The sequence below is a fragment of the Eurytemora carolleeae genome, unplaced genomic scaffold (assembly GCF_000591075.1).
Source record: "Eurytemora carolleeae unplaced genomic scaffold, Eaff_2.0 scaffold94, whole genome shotgun sequence".
Classification (NCBI taxonomy): Eukaryota; Metazoa; Arthropoda; class Copepoda; order Calanoida; family Temoridae; genus Eurytemora; species Eurytemora carolleeae.
In genome coordinates, this window is record NW_019396036.1 from 282842 (window position 1) to 305107 (window position 22266).

Below are 22266 nucleotides of genomic sequence, written 5' to 3' on the forward strand. Positions count from 1 at the left end.
GTAAATCAATTAACACATTTCTTCTTTAAGTCTAAACATGTTTATCCTGAAAATCGGAGCATATTTCTACTGTAAATCTTAACATATTTTTCCTGTAATTGTAAATCATAACAAAAATATGTTATGATATGGCTTACTCTGTAAAAAGTACATATTCCTGTACTGCTAGCGGAACCGCGGTATTAAGGTGAAAAAGATGCGTTGGCATGGGTGAAAATTCCGACCCAACACGGCATGGCTATGCATATCTTTGGATTAATGTCGAAACGGGTCTGGGCCAGCTGAGCGGTGATGGAACGGTACAGGATTACTTGGGCTGATGCGTTGGCAATCTGTTAGCAGGGACCGGTTCCGGCCTGTCCTGGATCAGAAATCGGAACATCTAAATATATTATGCATATTCATCTTTTAACTTTTAAATTGTTAATAAAACCTTCAGCAGAATTTTAGTGGTTCTTTGAAATATTTTCTTAAAAATTAATTATTTAAATAAACCTTGCCCCGATTTTTGAACCTCCCCTTCTCTGCCAAGGGAGCTGCGGTTGCCACGCTGGCCTGACAGTTCCACTTGTTTCTTCAATAGAGCAAGGTGAAGAGAGGATTTCTCCTTCACATTTTGGACGGATACCCTGGACTGCAGTACATGCTACTGTAACGACCCTGCGCGAACATGGACACCACCATGCAGCAAGCAGAGAGCGAGAACCCCGCCGCCGCACCCGTCGTAGACTTAGAGATGGAGGAGAAGGAGATTGAGGTGCAAGAGATAACTAATGGAGATGCAGAACACGTTCCAACTTACGACCAGCAATTTCCCAGCCTAGGAGGAGGAGGAGGAGGCGCTCTACCGACCACTTCTGCATCGCCGATCGGCCGTTGGAACAAGAAACCCCCGTTACAATCATCTACCATCACTCAAGTGTTCCATATACCGGCGGAAGAGCGAAAAGGAATGGCAACCGAAGGTTTCGGTGGCGGCGAAACTCACAAGAAATTGGATGCAATCATGAACAATACCGGAGCTAAGATTGAGATGAGCAGCTCAAAGGACAAGAGCCTTACCTTCCTTCTCACTGGTAAACCCGACTCCGTCTTGCGAGCCAAGCGAGACGTTCTGGTTGCATTCCAAACACAGGCAAATATGACAATTAATATTCCCAAGGAACACCACCGACATCTCCTTGGTAAAGGTGGTCTCAAACTCCAGGATATGGAGAAAAACACCGCTACGAAGATAACTATTCCCAAGTCCTCGGACAACAGTGATGTTATCACTATTGTAGGAGCTAAGGAAGGTATTGATAAAGCCCTCCATGAGCTCAGAATTATCTCTGATGAACAGTCTAAACAGGCTTTCGAGAGGATGGAAATCCCCAAGATCTACCATCCGTTTATCCAGGGACCTGGAAACGAGAACGTGAACAAGATGCTAGCCAAATACCCCGGAGTCAGGGTTAACATCCCTCCTCTCTCCGTTCAGAAGGATGAACTCTCCATTGCCGGGGAGAAGGAAGGTGTTCTGGCGATCAAGGAGCAGATCAGTAAGATCTGGAAGGACATGGAGAGGAAGTGCACCACCGTCAGTGTTGAAGTTAAGAAGAGCCAGCACCGTTACATCATCGGTCCTAAGGGAGTTGCAATTAACGAGATCTTGGCTGAGACCGGGGTTTTTGTTGAGATGCCTTCTAATGACTCAGACAGTGAGACAATTACTCTCCGTGGACCACAGGAGCAGATTGGTTTAGCTCTAACCAAGGTTTATCAGAAAGCCAACAGCGTTAAGTCTGAAGCTATCAAATGCCCTGCCTGGCTTCATAAGTATATTATCGGCAGGAAGGGAGCTGGTATTCAGAAGATCAGTGCTGCGCTCACGAAGGTTCATATCGGGTTCTCTGAAGATGGTACGATCAAAATTGACGGGCCTCCAGAGGAGGTTGAGAAGGCCAGGGAGGAGATTGATGCCCAGGTCCAGACTCTGATCAAGACGACTACTTTTGTCGACCTGAAGGTTGATGCCAAGTATCACAAGCATATCATTGGTAAGGGTGGTTCCACCATCAACAAGATTAAAGCTGAGTCTGATGTCTCAATTAACATTCCTGACACCGACAGCGGAACTACTATAATCAGGATCGAGGGAAGCAAGGAGGGTGTAGAGAAGGCAAAGGTTGAGCTCCAGGGAATGGTGGTCAAGATGGAGAACGAGAAAGAGAAGGACATCATCATTGAGAACAGGTTTCATCGTCAAATCATTGGACCCAAGGGAGAGACAATTCAGAAGTTGAGAGAAGAGTTTGCTGCAGTTCAGATCAGTTTCCCTGATCTCGGAGTCAAGTCTGATATCGTGAAGCTCCGTGGTCCCAAGGATGACGTTGATAAATGTGCCAAGCATCTGACTAAGATGTCGAGAGATCTTCTTGAATCCAACTACCAGGTCAAGATTCCCATCTTCAAGCAGTTCCACAAGAACATCATTGGCAAGGGAGGAGTCAACATCAAGAAGATCAGGGATGAAACCAACACTAGGATTGATCTACCTGATAGCTCGGCTGACAGTGATACTATCATCATCACTGGAAAGAAGGAGGATGTTAACAAGGCAGCTGATATGATCAGAGAGATCCAATCCCAGATGGCCAACGTGGTCTCCAAGGACATCTCTATCCCAGCCAAGATCCACAACACCGTGATCGGAGCTGGAGGAAAACTGATTCAGTCAATCATGAACGAATGCGGAGGAGTAGCGATCAAGTTCCCGGAACCAAACTCCGGCTCCGACAAGGTTACTATCCGTGGCCCAAGTGAGGACGTGGAGAAGGCTCTTCTTAGACTCCAGGAGCTGAGTGATGAGAAACAACTCTCCGGACACTCGATAGAGGTTAAAGCTAAACCCCAGCATCACAAGTTCTTGATCGGGAGACAAGGGATCAATATTCAGAAGATCAGGAATGAGACCGGAGCCAGGATAATCTTCCCTGGAGCTAATGATGAAGATCGCGAAAGCATCTTGATTATAGGTTGGTTTTTCTCTCAGGATTTAATTTCATGGGGGGGGGGGGGTGGCGGGGCTCTTAGTTGTTTTTAAACTCGACATTTTCTCAGATAGATGTTTATCATTTCTACTTTTGCGGCGTTTTTAAATTTTAAATTTTAATTAATAGAACATGGGTGTTGATATAGTCTCCCCTCCCCCTCTGCAGTAAGGTGAGGGGAGGGGGGGGGGATTCTTTAGAATAGATGCACCAATATAATAGTGAATATTCCTACAAAACTTTACAATAGTTTTAATTTTAGGAACCACTGATTCTGTGGCCAAGGCAAAGGTGGAGCTTGAGGCTAAGATTAAGGAGCTGGACAACATCATCGAGGACACCATGTCCGTTGACCCCAAGCATCATAAGCACTTCGTGGCCAGGCGCGGCAAGATTCTCCGTGAGATCGGAGACGAGTTCGGCGGAGTTGTGATCTCCTTCCCGCGTCCTGGTGTAGCCGGAGACAGGGTGAACCTCAAAGGAGCCAGGAACTGTGTGGACGCGGCTATTGCTAGGATCAACGAGATCATCAAGGACCAGGAGGAGATGGTCACAATTGACTGCGAGATTGAGCAACAGTACCACAGGTAGTTCGTCAGTAATATTAAACCCGCCCTTTAAAATCTTTTGTTCCTTTGAAATTAACTTGTTTGGATTGGTTTATCCCGGTTTTTTAATTAAGAAAAGATTTTTTTTGGATATGGGGGATTAATGAATTACAAAAAAGAAATAACTAAAATAATAAAGAAACTCACAAAAGTTTTAAGTTCAAGTCACTTATTTTTCCTGAAAGCTTGACAAATTGTTACCAGCTTTATCGAAATGAGTCTTTAATCAGTGCTTAGGATCCATTTAATTTTGATGCGGATCCGGATCCTGGATCCGCACTGGAATAAAATGGATCCGGATCCAGGTCATTCCTTTACTGATTTACTGATTTTTTTAACAAAAAAATTATTTTCAAATTTTTTGTTTTATTTTTTCGCATATTTAATCCTAGAACTTGATGAAGCATTCAGAAATGAGGAAATTTTTGGTTTTATTTTAAGTTCGGATTTGGGGTTTACGGGTAAATAAGTTTTTTTTGCAGTTTTTGGTTGAAATTTTACCCCTTGGATTCGGTTCCGTGCATCCGCTTATTTTTGCGGATCCGGATCCAGGAAGCCAAAATCTTGCGGATCCAACGGATCCGGATCCTTTCCATTGCATGGCTTTACTCTTTCTAATATTTTAAAATTTTGACTTTTATTTCTTAATATGGTCAAAGATACCCTGGTTTCCAAGATCCAAATGAAACCCAATTCTCGTTATTTTTTCTACGATTTAGTTCTTCATTGTAATATATAAATACATATATTTATATATGTATATTGTATATTTATATTTACTTTTAATGATTTGGTTGAGATCTTTGGTCCCTATTTTATTACCCAATAATCAGCGTGTTTGATTCGTATTCCAATGGTTCATGGTTCAAGCCCCGCACACTGCAAAATTAAAAAACGGAAATACTGATGAACTTTAAAGGACGAAAAACTGTGTATGGATATATTTTTATATATATCTTTTATTAAGGACTGTAATGGGAGCTAAAGGATCCCAGGTTCAGAGAATAACTCGAGATTTCGACGTGAACATCAAGTTCCCGGACAAAGCAAATGAGAACGGAGAACCTCCTGTCCCTAGCGCAGATAGATCCTCAGATCCTAATATTATCAGGATTACAGGTAGTAAAAATCTCTTGATTTTCTTTTTTTCTGTAAAATAATATTTTCTTTAAGTAATAGTTTCAAGTTTGTAAATTTAAATAATATCTTGTATATATTTAGGATCTCTAGATGAACTTTTTATTACTGTGTTGTTATACATCTGTATGTACTTTTATTATCTAAATTTAATTTAGACATTAGAGCTTCGATAAATTGATCATCTTTTTTTTGTATATTCATTAAGCTGTACTTATGATTTCGATATATTGATCACCTTGATGTATATATATTAAGTTGTGTTAATTATTCTGATAGATGTCCCGACCTATACATATATTGATCTTTGAAACATGTATATTGATCTTTGAAACATATAGATTGATCTTTGAAACATGTATATTGATCTTTGAAACATATATATTGTTCTTTGATATACATATTACATATTTTGTTCTTGGATTTGAATAATTGAACTTTGAGACAGTTCTACCCAGAACTTCGAAATTTTTAGCAGGTCGTTTTCTAAACCTACTGTGTGGAATGCTGCAGACATTTAAAAAAAATTTAATAATGATATTAAGCTCGTTTCCTCATATTTCATAGCTATTTATTTTTACAATTATAGTATAAAACCCATTGCAAAATTGTCAAGACTACATTTTAAAAATTCTTACAATGTCTCCGTGGTTCTGGGTTGAACTGATATATTTACTGTTCGGTTTCTCATTGTTTATTCTTGTATTTAACACACTGCCTTTGTATTAGTGAATACAATCGATTAGGTTCAATCCTTTCATAGCAAACTCACAACAATGAATGTTATATCCAGGCCCCTTCACATCAATACTTCTTACGTTAATTTATTGTTAATTTGTCAGTGATTTTTCTCCCTCAACTCCCCCCCCCCCTTAGTGCATAACTTTTACATTCAGAATATTGAATCCGTCTTTTGGGTTGAAGGGTCTAAATACATAATATCAAGGGACCCTCCAGTGGAATATCTGATTCACAACCGTTCCATTTAAAGATTTATTGAATGAGCGATCCATGTTTCTCTTTTTGAAATTATTTAAGATTATACCTGTTTAACGTTTTTAAATTCTTGAAAATTTTATGTATAAAATAAGATTTTAGCGAAATTTTTTTCCGCTTGCCTAAGTTAATCAATCTCAAAAAATTAATTCAAATTTGGAAAATTTAAAAGGTTTTTTTTTTGTTTAAGATGGATCTGAGTATATTAAGAACTGTCCCTTAGTTTCACCCTTATTTTAAGAAAAATTACGATGATACAAATTCATGGATCTGTTTTCCAATATTTAGTTAAAATTATTTTAAACTTACTTCCAGCTGCAGGAAATATATTAATTAATGAAACGAAAAGAATATTTCATAAATTTATCTTTAAATCGAGAATTTATATTTATTTGTTTCTTAACTAGAAGATAACCTGTTATCTTATCTTCATAATGTTTATTTATCCTAAATATTTTGTTTTAAATGTAGAGAATTACCTCCCCCCCCCCCTGAAGTTCTGGCTGAAGCATAATTTTCTATTTTAGCAAATTTGCAAACGATAAATTCAGATTAACATTTGCCAAGTTGAGTGTTTTCTTCATCCTGCCGTAATTAACACTAAAATCTCATCCTTTTTTTCTCACTTTTTAGTCTTTAATTTTTGGGTGGGGGGTTAACCTGTTTTAAGGTTAGCTTAGCCATTGAGTAATAAACAATTGAAATTCACGAATGTGCAAATTTATCGGGAAAAAACCCCCATTAAAAAAAATTTAAAAGAAATGCCCTTGTTTTTGTGATATATTTTTATTTCCTATTTCTATGAATTCTAGAATTGTGGATATTGTATTTCGTAGTATTTAATTGAATAATACAACTTTTCAAATTGATAATGACGTAAGCTGATAAAACTTTCATATTTAAAAATCTCTTAACTGAGATGGTTAGTTAAGTACTGCTTACATCTTTGAAATATAATGAAATATTCTCGGATAAATAATCTTGGTCTGTTCAGGTAAAAACCTGAACTGCGAGGCCGCTGCTGCAGCCCTCAAGGACCTTGTCCCGATCACCGCCGAGGTATCAATCCCTTTCGAGTTCCACAGGTACATCATCGGCCAGAAGGGTAAGGAGGTGAGGGAGATGATGAACGAGTACGACGTGAATATCCGTGTACCGGCCGCCGACCAGCAGTCCGACATTATTCTCGTCTCCGGGGTTCCTGCTCATGTTGAGAAAGCTAAACAAGGATTGGCGGAGAAGATGATCAAGTTGGAGGAGGAGAAGGAGGAGAGGATCAAGAGATCCTTCGAGGTTACCGTTATGGTCAACCCTGAGTACCATCCCAAGATTATCGGCAGATCAGGAGGAGTTATCAACAAGCTCCGGGAGGACTACAAGGTTAACATCCAGCTCCCGCCCAAGGGATCTGAGAACGAGTCCGTCATAACAATTGTTGGACTTGAGGACGATGCTGAGGCCGCGAAGAAAGCTATCCTTGGAATTGTGAACCAGTTTGAGTCTATGATCAAGGAGGAAGTCCATATTGATCCAAGGATCCATTCTATGATCATCGGTAAGCGTGGTCGTTCAATCCGTAAGATCATGGATGACTTCAAGGTTGACATCAGGCTCCCGAGGGATGGTGACGAGGATCCTAGCCTTGTTGTTGTTTCTGGAGATGAAGAGGCTGTTCTCGACTGCATTGATCATCTGAAGGTATAAAAATAATATTTACATTTTGTTCTTCCTCATTTTAATTATTTTAAAAATTCTTATTTCAGATACAATTTAAAGTTTGACATAATAAAGGAAAAACACTTGCTGATAAATTTTAATTATTAAATTATTAAATCTGGTCTTTCAAAATAACTCCGAATTGTGAACATTTTAACAACTTTTCTTCTCGATCCGACTTTGACATAAATCTAGTTTTTATGCCAGGGAAAACAATTGATGAAATATTTATATTTTCTAAAATGAAATTTAAAAATCTAAATATTGTTTAGATCCTCGAGGAAGAGTATATGCAGGAGGAAGCTGAGAAGGAATGGATGACCCAGTATGAGAAACCGAACCGTCAGCTGGACAACAAGGACTCCAACAAGAACCCCAAGGAATTCAAGGTCTCCAAGGCCCCCTGGGACGTGAGCAGCTCTGAAGCTTTCCCTTCCCTCGGTGGTGGCGGTCCTAACAATAGCTCCGGCCCGATCGCCTGGGGACCCAAGGCCCGGCGTTAAACGCCGATAAATGACAACCTTCGTCCATGTATCCGAGTAGAACATGGTGTGTGGACTTATCTAGATTTAAAACCTTATAAATATCATATTTGCTTGAGAGTGGTGATGGTTTGAACACTTTACATAACGGGGTAAAACTAACAAGGCATCACTAACCTACAAAATATCGGTCTTCGTAATCTGTCTTGCTGCACAAGACGACCCATGCGCGAATAGGACTAAAGAAAATGGAATTGGAATAACAAAGGTCTGCAAGATAACAGGAAAGTCTTCCTTCAATTAAATATTTTTCCCTTTTTTAAAATTGTTATTTTATTAAAAATTATTTGTGATGCCATGGTGACATACTGCTATAATGGGCAACTTTATATTTATGTATTTCTGTTGAAACTATTTGGTTATTTTCCTTGTACCCTTTGTTATGCGTTATATAATATTCATATCATTATTTTTATCTACGCTAATCCTGCGATAATTTGCCTGGGTTACATGTGTGAATGTGCACAGTGCATTTTTATAGTTAAATGCTTTTGATATTTATACCTTCTATACCTTTTAGTTCACGAGGGTTCAATAAATTTTAAATAATAATTTGCATATTTTGGATTTAGAGATATTAAGAGATATGTTAATGAAGTCTTCAACAGAGTAGAAACTTAAACGAATTCCATTTTCTTATAAACATTTTCCTACACAGTTAAAAGACATGTTATTACAAAAAATCAAAGTCTGAAGTCAACAGCTGCATAGATACTGCACCTGAACCTGAAAGTCATGTTGGCGTCATTTTATCTGATTTCTTAGACTTTTTAGGCAGTCGACTTGGGCTTGGATTTATTGCTGCCTGTTTTCTGACTGTGCTAGAAAAATCACTAAATTTGTCAGATAAAAAAAAGAAGAGGGGTTTAAGTGTTATTCATATTTTATTGGGATTTATTAGTGTCTAAAGATAGCATAAAATGAGGTTAGGTTAAGTTATGACACTTTCTGGGCCGAGCGCTGCGGCTAGGATTCAATCTCGATCTACAAATGTCATCCCCCCTTTTAATCATGCTTATAAAGCGCGGCAGTGAAGTCTTCCCCACCTCGCACACTCGAAGGTTGGAGTTCAGCTCTGCCAAAAATTGACAAATGTTTGCAGTCAACATCCTCGAATTCTCTTCATATATTTTTAAAATCCCCCCTAGAAATACGTCACTCTATATAATATACAAGTGTCGGTGTTAAATACGTAAACATATCGTGATGTACAAAACCGACCACCCTATAAATTAATACTTAGTAGGGTGGTCGGTTGTGTACATCTGAGGTAAGCTTTACCTCTTCGTTTCCTTTCTCTATCATATTATTTCATCCATACGGTCAAAAACTGTCCGCAAATGTTTAATACAGGGTTATCCACAAAAGATGAGACTGGCTGACTACAGAATGATTTTAGTCTTGTTCTTTAAATATTTGCTCTTTTCAACTTTTTCTTTCCCGAACATTTGATACATGGTTTACAGACAAATGTTGACCTGAAGACTAAATTAAATTTTTAAATTGATATTTTGAAAGTTAAAAGAGATTCATGTCGTCATTACACGTTACAGTCAGCAGTCTTATTCTTCGTAGTTAACCCTGTATCTAGAGTCAGTTAACCCTGTATCTATAGTCAGTTAACCCTGTATCTAGAGTCAGTTAACCCTGTATTTAGGGTTAGTTAACCCTGTATCTATGGTTAGTTTACCCTGTATCTAGGGTTAGTTAATCCTGTATCTAAGGTTAGTTAACCCTGTATCTAGGGTTAGTTAACCCTGTATCTAGAGTCAGTTAACCCTGTATCTAGAGTCAGTTAACTCTATATCTAGGGTTAGTTAACCCTGTATCTAGGGAATTAGTTAACCCTGTATATAAGGTTAGTTAACCCTGTATCTAGAGTCAGCTAACCTATTTTTTATCAATTAGGACAATTATGATGCTTTCACATGTAATTTGTGATGCTTTGTGTAACCTAACATAACCCAAGCTGCGGAAATCTCTAAAATATCTTTAACCTATAGGGAAACNGGCTCTTCCGGCAGTTTTGTATTTATCATCAGTTCCTATTTTGTATATATATACATACACTTAAATACAGGACAGAAATGTGTATTTTTATATATAACTATAAAACTTATAAATAAAATGTTTTATTATGTTTATGAATTAGTGGAATTTAATAAATAAGACCGGATCCAAGGGGTAACATTAGCATACAACAAAATGTATTTAATATATAGGAATTGAGTCTTTGTCAATTTCGTTTTCTAACTATGCTATTTTAAACTTAGATTATTTAAATTATAATTATAGAAATTTGAATTTGTGACAAAGACTCAATTATAATTTCACTCTTAAATAAGATACAAATCTAAAGGTTTGAACTCCATTGGTCAGCTGACTGATCAGTAAAGTTTTGGCGAAATGAGAGGAAAATAATTCGATCTTGGAAAATTTTTAGTTACGCAATACGCAATAAATGAAAAAGACTCTAAACTCAGAAATTATATTCTACATTTCAGCTCTCCATCCTGCTCTCAGCTTCTCATATAAACTTGTTTTTAAATCCGCATACTCAGGATCAGAGTACCTGGAAGAAATTTTTTTATACTTTCGGCTGTTTGGATGTCTGTATCCAATCAACGAGACTTGTCAATACGACAAAAAATGGAAATCTACTACTAAACACTGAAAAATCCGCGAAATCTTAAATTTTATTTACTATAAATGTATGCCTAGAAACAGCTGTTGGTTTAAGTAAAACTTTGAGGGTCGTGAATCCTAGTAATTTTATACAATTCTTAGTCTCGCACACTTTTTAAAGCCGGCCATATTCACTCATAAACCTTTTTCTTGAAGAAAACTAGTGTGATGTAGAAATGAATAATGTAAATTTTGCGATCAATGTTGGTTTAAAAAGAATTTTTAAAAATCACCTGTTGACGGTCTCTTGGGGATCATCGGTGAGATCGTAGAGTTCATCATGATCACAGAGATTTATCCAGTCCGGAGTCCAGCTATGCTCCCCATCCGGAGTAGTTCCAGCCCATACCGTATACCTCATCCTTCTCCCGTCTTCCAGAGCTAGAATTATTAAATACTAGCTGAATTCCCCAACGTTGCCCAGGTTACTCATAGTTACCCTCACCGTTTACCCGCGCTTGGACTTTAACCATATTTTGTTAAGCCTGTCACCCCCGAGGTATCCATGGGTTCTCTCAAAAAATATCGCCAGCTATAGCGAACATATAAAGGAGCGAAGATCTTTACTGTCTAGATTAAAGAATAAAAGAGGATTTAAGCAGCATTGGATGAAAATTTAAGGGAAGGGGGAGGAGAAAGTTGCAAATAGAAGAGCGTGGTACATCATGGACGAACTGAAAAGTTTTTATAAAAGCAGTCCATGAAGCGCAATTTCAAGTGACCTTCCATGCAAAGAGGACAATGCCTGATTTACAACAGTACCCTTAAAACTTTTATCTTATCAACAATGTGAAAGATATTTAATTCCGATAATTCCTATATGTTTCCTATGTAAAATCACTTTTGTAGAAAAGTCACAAATGAAAATAATCAGTTTTCGAAATTATGAACTTTGATATCTAATTTATACTTGATCAGACAAAGGTTTCAAGGGTATCGTTGTGAATCGAGATTTTTATCTTTCAACGGTGGATCACGTTTTTTTTCAAAGTGGAACAAGATGCATTGTTGATCTTTGTGCAATTTTTTTTCAGAATCAACATTATTAAATACTTATTTACATTCAGATTCAGTCGTTGTATATATATCAATACAACAAACACAACTTTCGATTTCAATTTCTCATTTTTATTAAGTTAATTCAAATGACAATAAATAGGTTTTCTTGTTTACATGTAAACTTGTAATTTGAAAAAATCTTGTTAGAAATCAAAACTTGTACAGAAGTCTTCATTTCATAAATATAAACGCCAGATTAAAATATTAGCGACATTTAATGTAATAACGAAAAAGACAACACTGTAATTATTCAGCGAGAAAGTGAGAACCAGGAAACTGTGGTATGGGAGGACGACTTTTAGTCTCAACTTTTATGATTATAAGTTGTCTTATGAACATGAGCCACATAGGCGTCAAACCTTATAGAAATCCAACGTATAGAAACAGCTACGTATAGCAACATGGGGTATTTTCCGGGAGAAAATTGTTTTACATTTTTGAAAAATTAAACGTTTTTATAAAACATTGTAGCTTATCATTATCATTATCATAATTTCTATTTTTTAACATACCCTAGACATTAAAGGAGCAAAATAGTTTAATATGTACATTTGTACTGCTCTCTATTGTGTTTAAGGTCCCCCAGATTTTATTATGTACTGACAACATAAATGACTGATTATATGCTTATACATAAATTTGCATGTTACTATTTAAAAAAATATTTTATAAAAATGCTATCTACAGTTTTATTTTTAAGAAAAAAAAACTTCTCAAAAGTATTAAAAAGTTCTACAGTAATGCGAATATGATTTCATAAAATTCCGTTTTACTATTTAAATAAAAGGATTTTACGAAAATTATATCTACTTTACACTTATTATCTAATTTCTCAAAAATATAAAAAAGTTCTCCCGGAAAATACGCCATGTTGCTATACGTAGCTCTTTCTATACGTTGGTTTTCTATAAGGTTTGACGCCAACACAACAATTGGGTAGAGTGCACAAACAATTTCACTTTATTAGCGATTTTATGCTACTTGAAGGGAGTGACCGCCAATGTATGGTAGTTGAACCGAGAATGTAATATTGTGGAGAAATTTTAGGATTAGGATTTAGATCTAAGAGGATTTTAAAGATTGAATTTGCGCTCTTGCTGAACAAATATGCACCGTAAAAACGTCTCATTGGTCTTAAATGATTCCTAAACAATTTCTCCACAATACTACATTCTCAGTTCAGCCACATTGCCGGTCACTCACTTTAATAAAAATTTATTTGCGTTGTAACAATATCAAATACACTTTTTGCGTTAATGTCGTCTTCCGATTCCAAAGTTTTCAAGTTTTTTCTGTACGTACCTGTTAATATTGTATAACCCATACATTTGTACACAGATGTACTCCAAATTTCACCTCTTAGAACAAAAAATGAAGATTTGTATTAATTATTATTGAGTTTCAAAATAATCTTTTATTAGAAAAATTACCCCTCCCCAATTTCCTTCTTATCGAGATATTTTTGTCTTGATAAATAAAAAAACTTGAAATTTTAAAATGCTGGAAAGCATGTTAAAAGTTGTCTGTCTCGAGAATATTAGATTACCATTTTTTAATTCACCAAAACTCAACACATGTGAAACAAATATTCCAGTATTTGCGAAAAAACGAAGATATTGTCTTGTCATCATTTTATAACATTTTTTTCAAATATATTTCAGATTTATCTTCTATAAAATAAAGCTCTTCACTAATACATATATATTTGTATATAAGGATGTATGTATGTATATATATTTTTATGTCAGGCTAAACGGCTGGACTGAATTGACTGACATTTTTTGAGGAACCCTTGAGTACCTCAGGGGTAACATTGGCTAAAAAAAATCGAATTTTTTTTGTTTAAAAATCTATTTTTTAAAAATTCGATTTTTTAAAATTGCCAGTGGCTATTCCAGTCACTTCACCTAGTTTTTCAATACATTAAACATTAAAATCATATTTGAAGAATGTGATATTTCTTTTGATATGAAGTTTGCTCAAAGTATACAGTGTGTTCCAAGTAAACATGATAATTGAAAAGCGTCTTTCATCTTTGATAACGAAGTGTCTGATAAAAAAAATGTTGCACGAGCAGCACGAACTTTAACATGAGCTTTAAATATTCAAAATTTCCATTTTATCAATGAATGAAAATCTAAGGGAAATGCGTTTTTTTCTTTTAAATATTTTATATCTTATGTCCAATGTACACACTTTTGATTTTCTTCTTAATCCTCTTTTTTTGGATACCCCTATACTGTATAAAAGTTACGTTTGATAACAATTACAGATACGATGCTATATCGATCGGACTAATATCCGATTGCAGAACTAAAGTCGCTGTTTAAAAGCCAGCTTTTAGAGCATTTAAACAAATATAAATTTAATTATGTTAAAAGGAACTCATTAAAAAAACATATTTTATCACATTTGAGGACTTAAGCCATTTTGAATGTTAGTTTTAATAAACATTAATCCAAAACTTACGTTCGTTCAATCGATCATTAGTTCAATTGATATGACACCATCAACACCAGAAATGCGCAAAGATTAAAAATCAATTTTTCAAAAGTTAAAGAGCATATCTCTAATCTCCAGAAATTAATCTTGAGATTAGCAAAAAGAGAGGATCAAGCATTGATCTCGATATCCACCATTCTAAAGTTTTTAGCACAGGGCAATTATTGTTGGAAACATATCAGTTAGATAAAAAGTTACAAAAAAAAGTATTAAAAGAAATGAAGAAATGAGGATTAAAAAAATAAAACTAAGAATATGGGTTTTTAATCAACTCAGTCTGTCGTGAATAAGTTTGAAAAATCTAATCTAAGAGAAAATAAGTTATACCTCGGAAATTGCCAAAATACGGACTTCTTCCACTAAAAGAATATAGAGTGTCATTTATTGTTTAAAATTTATAGGATTCAGGCTGAAAGAATGTAAATGTTATGGACTTTCATGATTTGAATAATTAATTAATAATTAGAGGAACATGTTTAAGGAAGTGACCGGCTATGTAACTGAGGACGCAGTGTTGTGGAAAACTTCTTTAGGATTCATTTGAGACATATTTCACTTTTTAAAAGTCTGTAAATCCTGAAATCTATATTCCTGAGTATTTTTCTGCTCCTGGAGAAGAGGAAGCAAGCTACGTCCTTCTCTGCATAGTTCGATAGAGCCTGGAGAAGATTAATCACTGATATTTTGTCGGAAAAACTGTTAACTTTGATACAAAATTCTTTAGTTTGCACTGTAAGCACAGGTTGCACATTTTAGAATCAAAATAGCTGAAATAGAAATGTTGAAAGACTCTCCAATATCCATGTCCTAATTTAATGCTCTTAGGAAACTTTATTTATTCAAAATAAAATTATGTATGTTAAAAAACTTATTTTTCGACAAAAAAACTTTCAATCTCCGCAGGTTTAAACCATTCTGAGATATTCTCTATTTATGAAAAATTATGCCCCCGGGTCCCCCAACCGTATTTTGAAATATTATGCCCCCGGGTTCCCAACCGTATTTTTGAAATATTATGCCCCCCGGTCCCCAACCGTATTTCTGAAATATTATGGCCCCGGTTCCCCAACCGTATTTCTGAAATATTATGCCCCAGGGTCCCCAACCGTATTTCTGAAATATTATGGCCCCGGTTTCCCAACCGTATTTCTGAAATATTATGTCCCAGGGTCTACAACCGTATTTTTGAAATATTATGCCCCCGGGTCTCCAACCGTATTTATGAAATATTATGGCCCCGGTTCCTCAACCGTATTTATGAAATATTATGCCTTCAAGTCTCCAACCGTATTTATGAAATATGATGCCCCCGGGTCCCAAACCGTATGTCTGAAATATTATGCCCCCGGGTCCCCCAACCGTATTTCTGAAATATTATGCCCCCGGGTCCCCCAACCGTATTTATTAAATATTATGCCCCCATCCTCCAACCGTATTTTTGATCAAATAATGTCTAGATACTGAAAGTCAAGTTTTCACCTGACTCCTCTGGACACAGTGGGGGAGCTGGAAACCCTGCAGCTTGTAGGATTGTAGGAAATATATCAACAGATTCAACTTTACAAGCATTTAATATTATTATTTATATTCTATTTTTATACAAGAGGCCGAATTTAAAGAGTTTGAGCCGCGTCTCAAATTTGAGACACGGCTTAAACATGGTTGGTTCCACTTAAAATTGTATTCAGTGTTGCGAGATTTGAGCCGGCGCTCAATTGGAACCAGTTTTTGGCGGTTCAGCGATGCGGTCTATCTTCTTTAAACTCGGCCTCTAGTCATTTAAAAAGTTGTCCTAAAGTGTAATTTTAAAATTAGGCCAACAATTTAGAAGAAATAAAGGCCCTAGGACATTCTGGACCAGAAAAGAAGCCCCTTGGCGTTTCAAATATATGAAATTTATTTGGTTTATTTGAACTTAAAACTAGAGGTTTGATTTGTATTAAAATTATTAGTTTTCCTTACAAAAACTTTTTATTTAACCCAAACTTTAGTTTTTGATCAAAATTATTTTTAAAGAATGAAAATATTTAGAACTTTTCCTAGTTGGTCAGTGGTTAAACCATCATCTGTAACCCCTGAACAAATTTTTTTATGACACAATGGTAACATGTTCTGGAACACTGATGATAAAGAAACCCTATTTATTACCTGGAAGCCTGATGATAAAGAAACCCTGTTTATTAGATGGAACTCTGATGATTTAAGGAACCCTGTTTTTTACCATGGAACCCTGATGATAAAAGGAACCCTGTTGATAACAGGAACCCTGTTTATTACCTGGAACCCTGATGATAACAGGAACCCTGTTTATTTCCTGGAACCCGTATGAAAAAAGAAACCCTGTTTATTCCCAGGAACCTGATGATAAAAGGAACCCTGTTAATTGCCTGGAACCCTCCTGAAAAAAGGAACCCTGTTTTTTACCTGGAACCCTGATGAAAAAAAGATATCCTGTTTATTACATGGAACCCTGATGATAACAGGAACCCTGTTTTTTACCATGGAACCCTGATGATAAAAGGAACCCTGTTTATTACCTGGAACCCAGATGTTCAGAAGAATTCTGTTAATTACCTGGAACCCTGATGATAAAAGGAACCCTATTAATTGCCTGGAACCCTTCTGAAAAAAGGAACCCTGTTTATTACCTGGAACCCTGATGAAAAAAAGATATCCTGTTTATTACATGGAACCCTGATGATAACAGGAACCCTGTTTTTTTACCATGGAACCCTAATGATAAGAGTAACTCTATTTATTATCTGGAACCCAGATGATAAAAGGAACCCTGTTTATTTATACCTGGAACCCTGATGTTCAGAAGAATTCTGTTAATTACCTGGAACCCTGATGATAAAAGGAACCCTGTTTATTACCGGGAACCCTAATGATAAAAGTACGCCTATTCATTACTTGGAACCCTTATGAAAAAAGGAACCCTGTTTATCACATGAACCCTGATGATAACAGAAACCCTGTTTATTACCTGGAACCCTGATGATAACAGGAACCCTGTTAATTAGCTGGAACCCGTATGATAAAAGGAACCCTGTGGGCTACCTGGAACCCTGATGATAACAGGAACCCTGTTAATTACCTCGAACCCTGATGATAACAGGAACCCTGTTATTTACCTGGAACCCTGATGATAACTGGAACCCTGTTAATAACCTGGAACACGTATGATAAATGAAACCCTGTTTATTACCTGGAACCCTGAGGATAAATGGAATCCTGTTTGCAATCTCAAAATTTGTTATTTTACTCCATTCACTGTTCTCTCCTAGACTCCAACCATGGTCCCCCCACAACACAACTAAATCATTTAACAAATATCTCACGTTTATTTCTTCAATCTTGGAATTTTTTAATTAAAACATTTTGAGTTGAACTAACGACTTAAATGTCGTATTAATTTTCCTACGTTTAAGAATAGTTAAGAGTGTACATTGAGAACCAGAAAACACTGGAAAAGAAGGAAGAATTTAGACTCAAGTTATGATTTTGAATAGTCTAATGTACACGAGGGCAATGTACAGTGTGTGTACTGTGCACAGACCATTTAAGTTTGAATCTTAAATTACTAATAAAACTATTTGTGTTGTAACAACATCAAATACAGATTAAATATTGCCTAAATGTCTTTTTCCTATTCTACAGTTTTCACTCAAAACTTGTTGAATTTTTTTTTAACGAGTGGATGTCTATTCTATTCCCTCCCCTGTACATAATTCTTTTATGTCTTTTTTAAGTTACTAGGTGAAGGGCCCGGCGTTGCCCGTGAAAAAAAAAATTGAAAAAAAATTTCCAAATTGTTTTAGTCTATAACACACCCCGGTCACCCATGAATGTCCACAAAAAATGTCAGCCCAATCCATCCAGCATTTTGGCTGGCTATACGCAACATATATATATATGTGAATGTCTTGTATCATATAGATAATTTTAACTTACCAATCGTGTTCTCAGCCAGACCAAGTCCCTAAGATCAAGAAAAGCAATATTAAGCAAAAAGTGAATAATTCAAAAATGTTTTTTACAATTACTAAGTTTAATCTCATTTTCTGGATAAATCATGTGATATATGGCATCCATTTTCTTCTTTTTTTACCTAAAACACTCTTATTCTATTATCTTAAGGGGGCTGTAAACGTATTTTCATGAGACCTTCCATTTCTAGAGGGGCATGTTCAATGTACAACGGAGCTCATTAAATCAATTTGTTTGAGCAAAAACGAGTGTGCTATCCATGATATTCTTTCTGCAAATTGATTTTTTTCAAATGCAGTTTCTTAAAATAATTGTGACTTTCTTGTGTTTAAAAACACTGGAGGAAATTGTGCGAATTAAACACGTTTCAAGCTAGAAAAAGAAAATATTTTTTTTTACATTATTGATCAGATCTGGCACCGTTGTGAATCGGGCAAGGTGGGGTGGGTCACTTGAAATCACAAAACAGTTCCAAGAATTGATACCTCAAGGGTTCGCAGGACAATCCCAACCTCTCTGTCAATATAGGAAACAGATGCGTAATATGCTCTCCTAAATGTATTGAGTTTTTTCCACCAACTCAAATTTTCTTATTTCTATATCTTTGAAGCCTGACAGAATGCATAGGTTGAAATATCAAAGATCTACGACATCGGGTTGCAAAGATATAAGGATTAGAAAATCAGAGTTGAGAGAAAAATATGAATCATAGCTTTTCCTTATTTAGTTTAGTTTCGCTTTATTTAATTTTAAATATGATTATTCATTAAGTTTAATTGTTTAAGTTATCAAGTTTATCTGTTTCCTTGTTAAACGTTGTTCTAAAAGTAAAAATCATTAAAACGACCTGAGCTCCAATGTTTTCGCATCTGGAAAAGTTGTATTGAAATCTCCAAGATTCTGCAGTCCAAGACCTTCATTTGATGTGTCATCATATTGTCTGATCTCCTGGTAAGTGCTCCAGGCTGAGAAAATAAAATATTTAGATTCTCGAAATAACAGGTGTTCTGCATAAATTTTGATTTAAAAAAAACATTTTTATACCCTTTATTTTTTTACCTAATTCTGGAAGATTTTCAGTAACATATCTGTTTGAAGGAAGACTGATATCTTCTGTAGGATAAAGGTTTAGAAACTCCTGCAGAAGGAAATTATAAAAGTGAGAGAAAAATTGGGGAAAAACCTAAGTTTTCGCCTTTTATTTCGAACTATATCAGAAAAGGCGATTTGCAATTTGTTTCGAAAAATCCTGCCGCAATAACAAAGGAATGGAGTCATTGCCAAAAAAAACTCTCATTTTCAAATCCCTATATCTTTGCATATGCAACCAAATGTCGTAGTGCTTTTTAAACTATGAATTCTGTTAGATCAAATAATCTAAGTTTGAAATATATAAGGTATACAACATAAGGTTGCAAAGTTATAAGGATTAAAAATGTGTGTTTGGGGCAACGACTCAATATTGTAAATTTTTACAAATACTGATTGATTGATATTAAAGGGACTGCTCAATAATAATAAATACCTCCGGGAAAACAAACGGTAGATGAGGTCGATGATATCCAAGACCAATGAAAAATGGCTTCTCTCCTGAAACAATTTAACTCTATAAAGGCTGGATGGTCTGAATCTATGAATAGCATGGGGGGGGGCGACCCACGCCCCCCTCATAGAAAAATACTTTAAAGAATAGGTATCGAGTTGAAATGCATTTTCGTAGCCCAATTTTTCAAGGTCAGCTCATTGAAAAAATAGACGCTAATTTTAATGGTTTAGGTGACAGGGAGGGTTGAAAAAAATGCCAAAAAGAGGGTAAAATAATGTTAAAAATATTTTTTCGCCGTGTACCATACCCAATGCATTAGTAAAAATGTTTACAAAAAATCCTTTAAACTTCTATTCATTAAAAGTCAAAAAATTTCACGGTGATTGAGTCAAAAATGCGAGTAATAGGACAAAAGGGATAAAGGATATAATATACTGAAATACTTGTAGAAAGTCTGTAAATTGTTAAGTTTAAATATATTTGTCGGAAAAAATCTTCTTATGTTTTGAGATTGTTTCCATTTTAGAAATATTAATACACTTTTAACTTCAAAAAAAATTTGCGAGGACTAGCTATTGTAAACTGTCTACATTTGTTAGACCTAGGTGTATATCTTCTTAATGCTTTTCATCAAATTTAAATTCAAAGTTTTGCGTCCAGTCTCAATTTTGAAATCAAAAATAATTATTGACTGAAATGGTTTATCTTTATACCTAAGAAAACTAAAGATTTCACTGGGGGGGGTTCTGAGCCCCATAGCCCCCCCTGAATACGCCTCTGATTCGGATTCATCTTATACCACCAGCCCCCTTTTCCTTTTTTGCAAACATATTCTTATACAAACAAAGTTTGTACATGTTATTATTAAACTGGTTTACCTTGTAAAGACTGGTCTGCTAGTTCCTCTAGTACTTCAACTGCAGCAACTGTAATAGCAACATCTTGCAGAGGAAACTCAATCTACAGAAGAGAAGAACTATCCAGATTATACCAGATACCATTTTAAACCAGATTATATACTAGACTACTTTAAGTTTAAGGGGTTGTTTGACAGAAAGTATCTGACCCTCCATGTAAAGATGACAATGTCCGATTCACATCACTCTTGACATCTTTATCAAATCAATAATGTGGAAGATATTGTAGTTTTTCTAGGATTAAAAGTAATTAATTCTTTTATGTCGTAGTAACAATGCGCAAATTACTTCTGTGGAGAAACCCCAATTAAAAATAATTATTGTTTTTAAAATGATAAACATTGATATCTAATTTATACTTGATCAGAAAAGCTTTGTCGTCTTTGCATGGAGGGTGGCTTGAAATAACAAGAAGAACAATTCCGTAATAACAGGAACAGGTAAATAAGAAAAAAAGGATTTTTTTGTTTCAAAATTATGTTTTTAATACTTTCCTCCATTTCTGGAGTTACAGCCCGCCAGGAGAATTCTTTACTACTTTCTAGAGCTCCCTACAGTATACAACAATTTAAGTATAATACATCAATTCAAGTACAGTACATCAATTCAAGTACAGTACATCAATTTAAGTACAATACATCAATTCAAGTACAGTACATCAATTCAAGTACAGTACATCAAGACAAGTACAATACATTAATTCAAGTAAAGTACATAAATTAGGGGAAAATTCATCAAGTCAAGTACAGTACATCAATTCAAGTACAGTACATTAATTCAAGCACTGTACATCAATTCAAGTTGTACAATATAATACACACTTTAAGAACACTTGTGCAGTACAATTCATTTCAAAACAAGTTTTATATTAGCAGTATTCAATTGTTCGTTTCTGCTTTTATGTACCATAATATGTACTGTATTTTAAAAGTAAGTTGGTGAAATAATTGGTCAAGTTGACTTGGATTCTCCTATCTTGAGTTTTAATGATTGCTAATCTCAAAATTAATTTATTCCTCCTTAAAAAAAATATATTTTTGTCAAACCATCAAAAATAATGTCTGCTATTCTTGAAGTTTTATTTTATACTTTCTCATTTTGATTTATTTTGATTTATTTTGAATTGATTTTGAATTGATTCCTTAGGTTGGATAATCGTATCCCAAGATGGTGGATCATTATCATTATTTGTTACTCCAGGATGGAATATTTTTCCAATATTTATACTCCTATGCTTGTGCTTAGTTCAGGATACAGTGATAACCAGAAAGCTGTGGACTAGGAAGACGACATTAAAGAAATACTTATTGTAATTGATGTTGTTACAAAGAAAATAGCCCAACTATTAAGTTATTAAATCACTTTTTAAATGCAATGGGTCTGTTTACAGAGTTTCACTGCAAAATTACTGCGTCTCATGTTCATTTGACTATTCAATCTTGAGTCTAAAAATCAATTTCCTAATCCAGAGTTTTCTGGTTTTCACTGGTCAGACAAAACGCTATGTATCATCTTATTATATTATATATATATATA

General features: G+C 35.3%; 2 protein-coding genes across 4 annotated transcripts; one reads left to right on the plus strand and one right to left on the minus strand.

The window, feature by feature from the left end:
• The first annotated feature begins 553 nt into the window (after nucleotides 1–553).
• LOC111698749 (vigilin) lies at nucleotides 554–8583 on the plus strand. Its single transcript, XM_023469169.1, has 5 exons — nucleotides 554–3017; nucleotides 3295–3619; nucleotides 4608–4759; nucleotides 6768–7471; nucleotides 7762–8583. Exons 1-5 carry the CDS (start codon nucleotides 671–673, stop codon nucleotides 7990–7992), a joined length of 3759 nt encoding a protein of 1252 aa, XP_023324937.1. The 5' UTR covers nucleotides 554–670; the 3' UTR covers nucleotides 7993–8583.
• Nucleotides 8584–10505: 1922 nt separating this feature from the next.
• Nucleotides 10506–22024, minus strand: LOC111699044 (iduronate 2-sulfatase). Of its 3 annotated transcripts, XM_023469606.1 has the most exons (16): nucleotides 21872–22024; nucleotides 21225–21281; nucleotides 20692–20773; nucleotides 19793–19857; nucleotides 19327–19405; nucleotides 19115–19232; nucleotides 18753–18819; nucleotides 18232–18259; nucleotides 17486–17593; nucleotides 16317–16352; nucleotides 15757–15834; nucleotides 14869–14936; nucleotides 14605–14636; nucleotides 13078–13133; nucleotides 10950–11097; nucleotides 10506–10603 (listed from the first exon to the last, which is right to left on the minus strand). In XM_023469606.1, exons 2-16 carry the CDS (start codon nucleotides 21228–21230, stop codon nucleotides 10525–10527), a joined length of 1050 nt encoding a protein of 349 aa, XP_023325374.1. In that variant the 5' UTR covers nucleotides 21231–21281; nucleotides 21872–22024; the 3' UTR covers nucleotides 10506–10524. The 3 variants fall into 3 exon arrangements, 2 of the variants coding, with proteins under 2 accessions (XP_023325374.1, XP_023325366.1); XM_023469598.1 differs by lacking the exon at nucleotides 21872–22024 and having other exon boundaries at nucleotides 21225–21858; XR_002764665.1 differs by lacking the exons at nucleotides 13078–13133; nucleotides 21872–22024 and having other exon boundaries at nucleotides 10510–10603; nucleotides 21225–21859.
• Nucleotides 22025–22266: the final 242 nt, after the last annotated feature.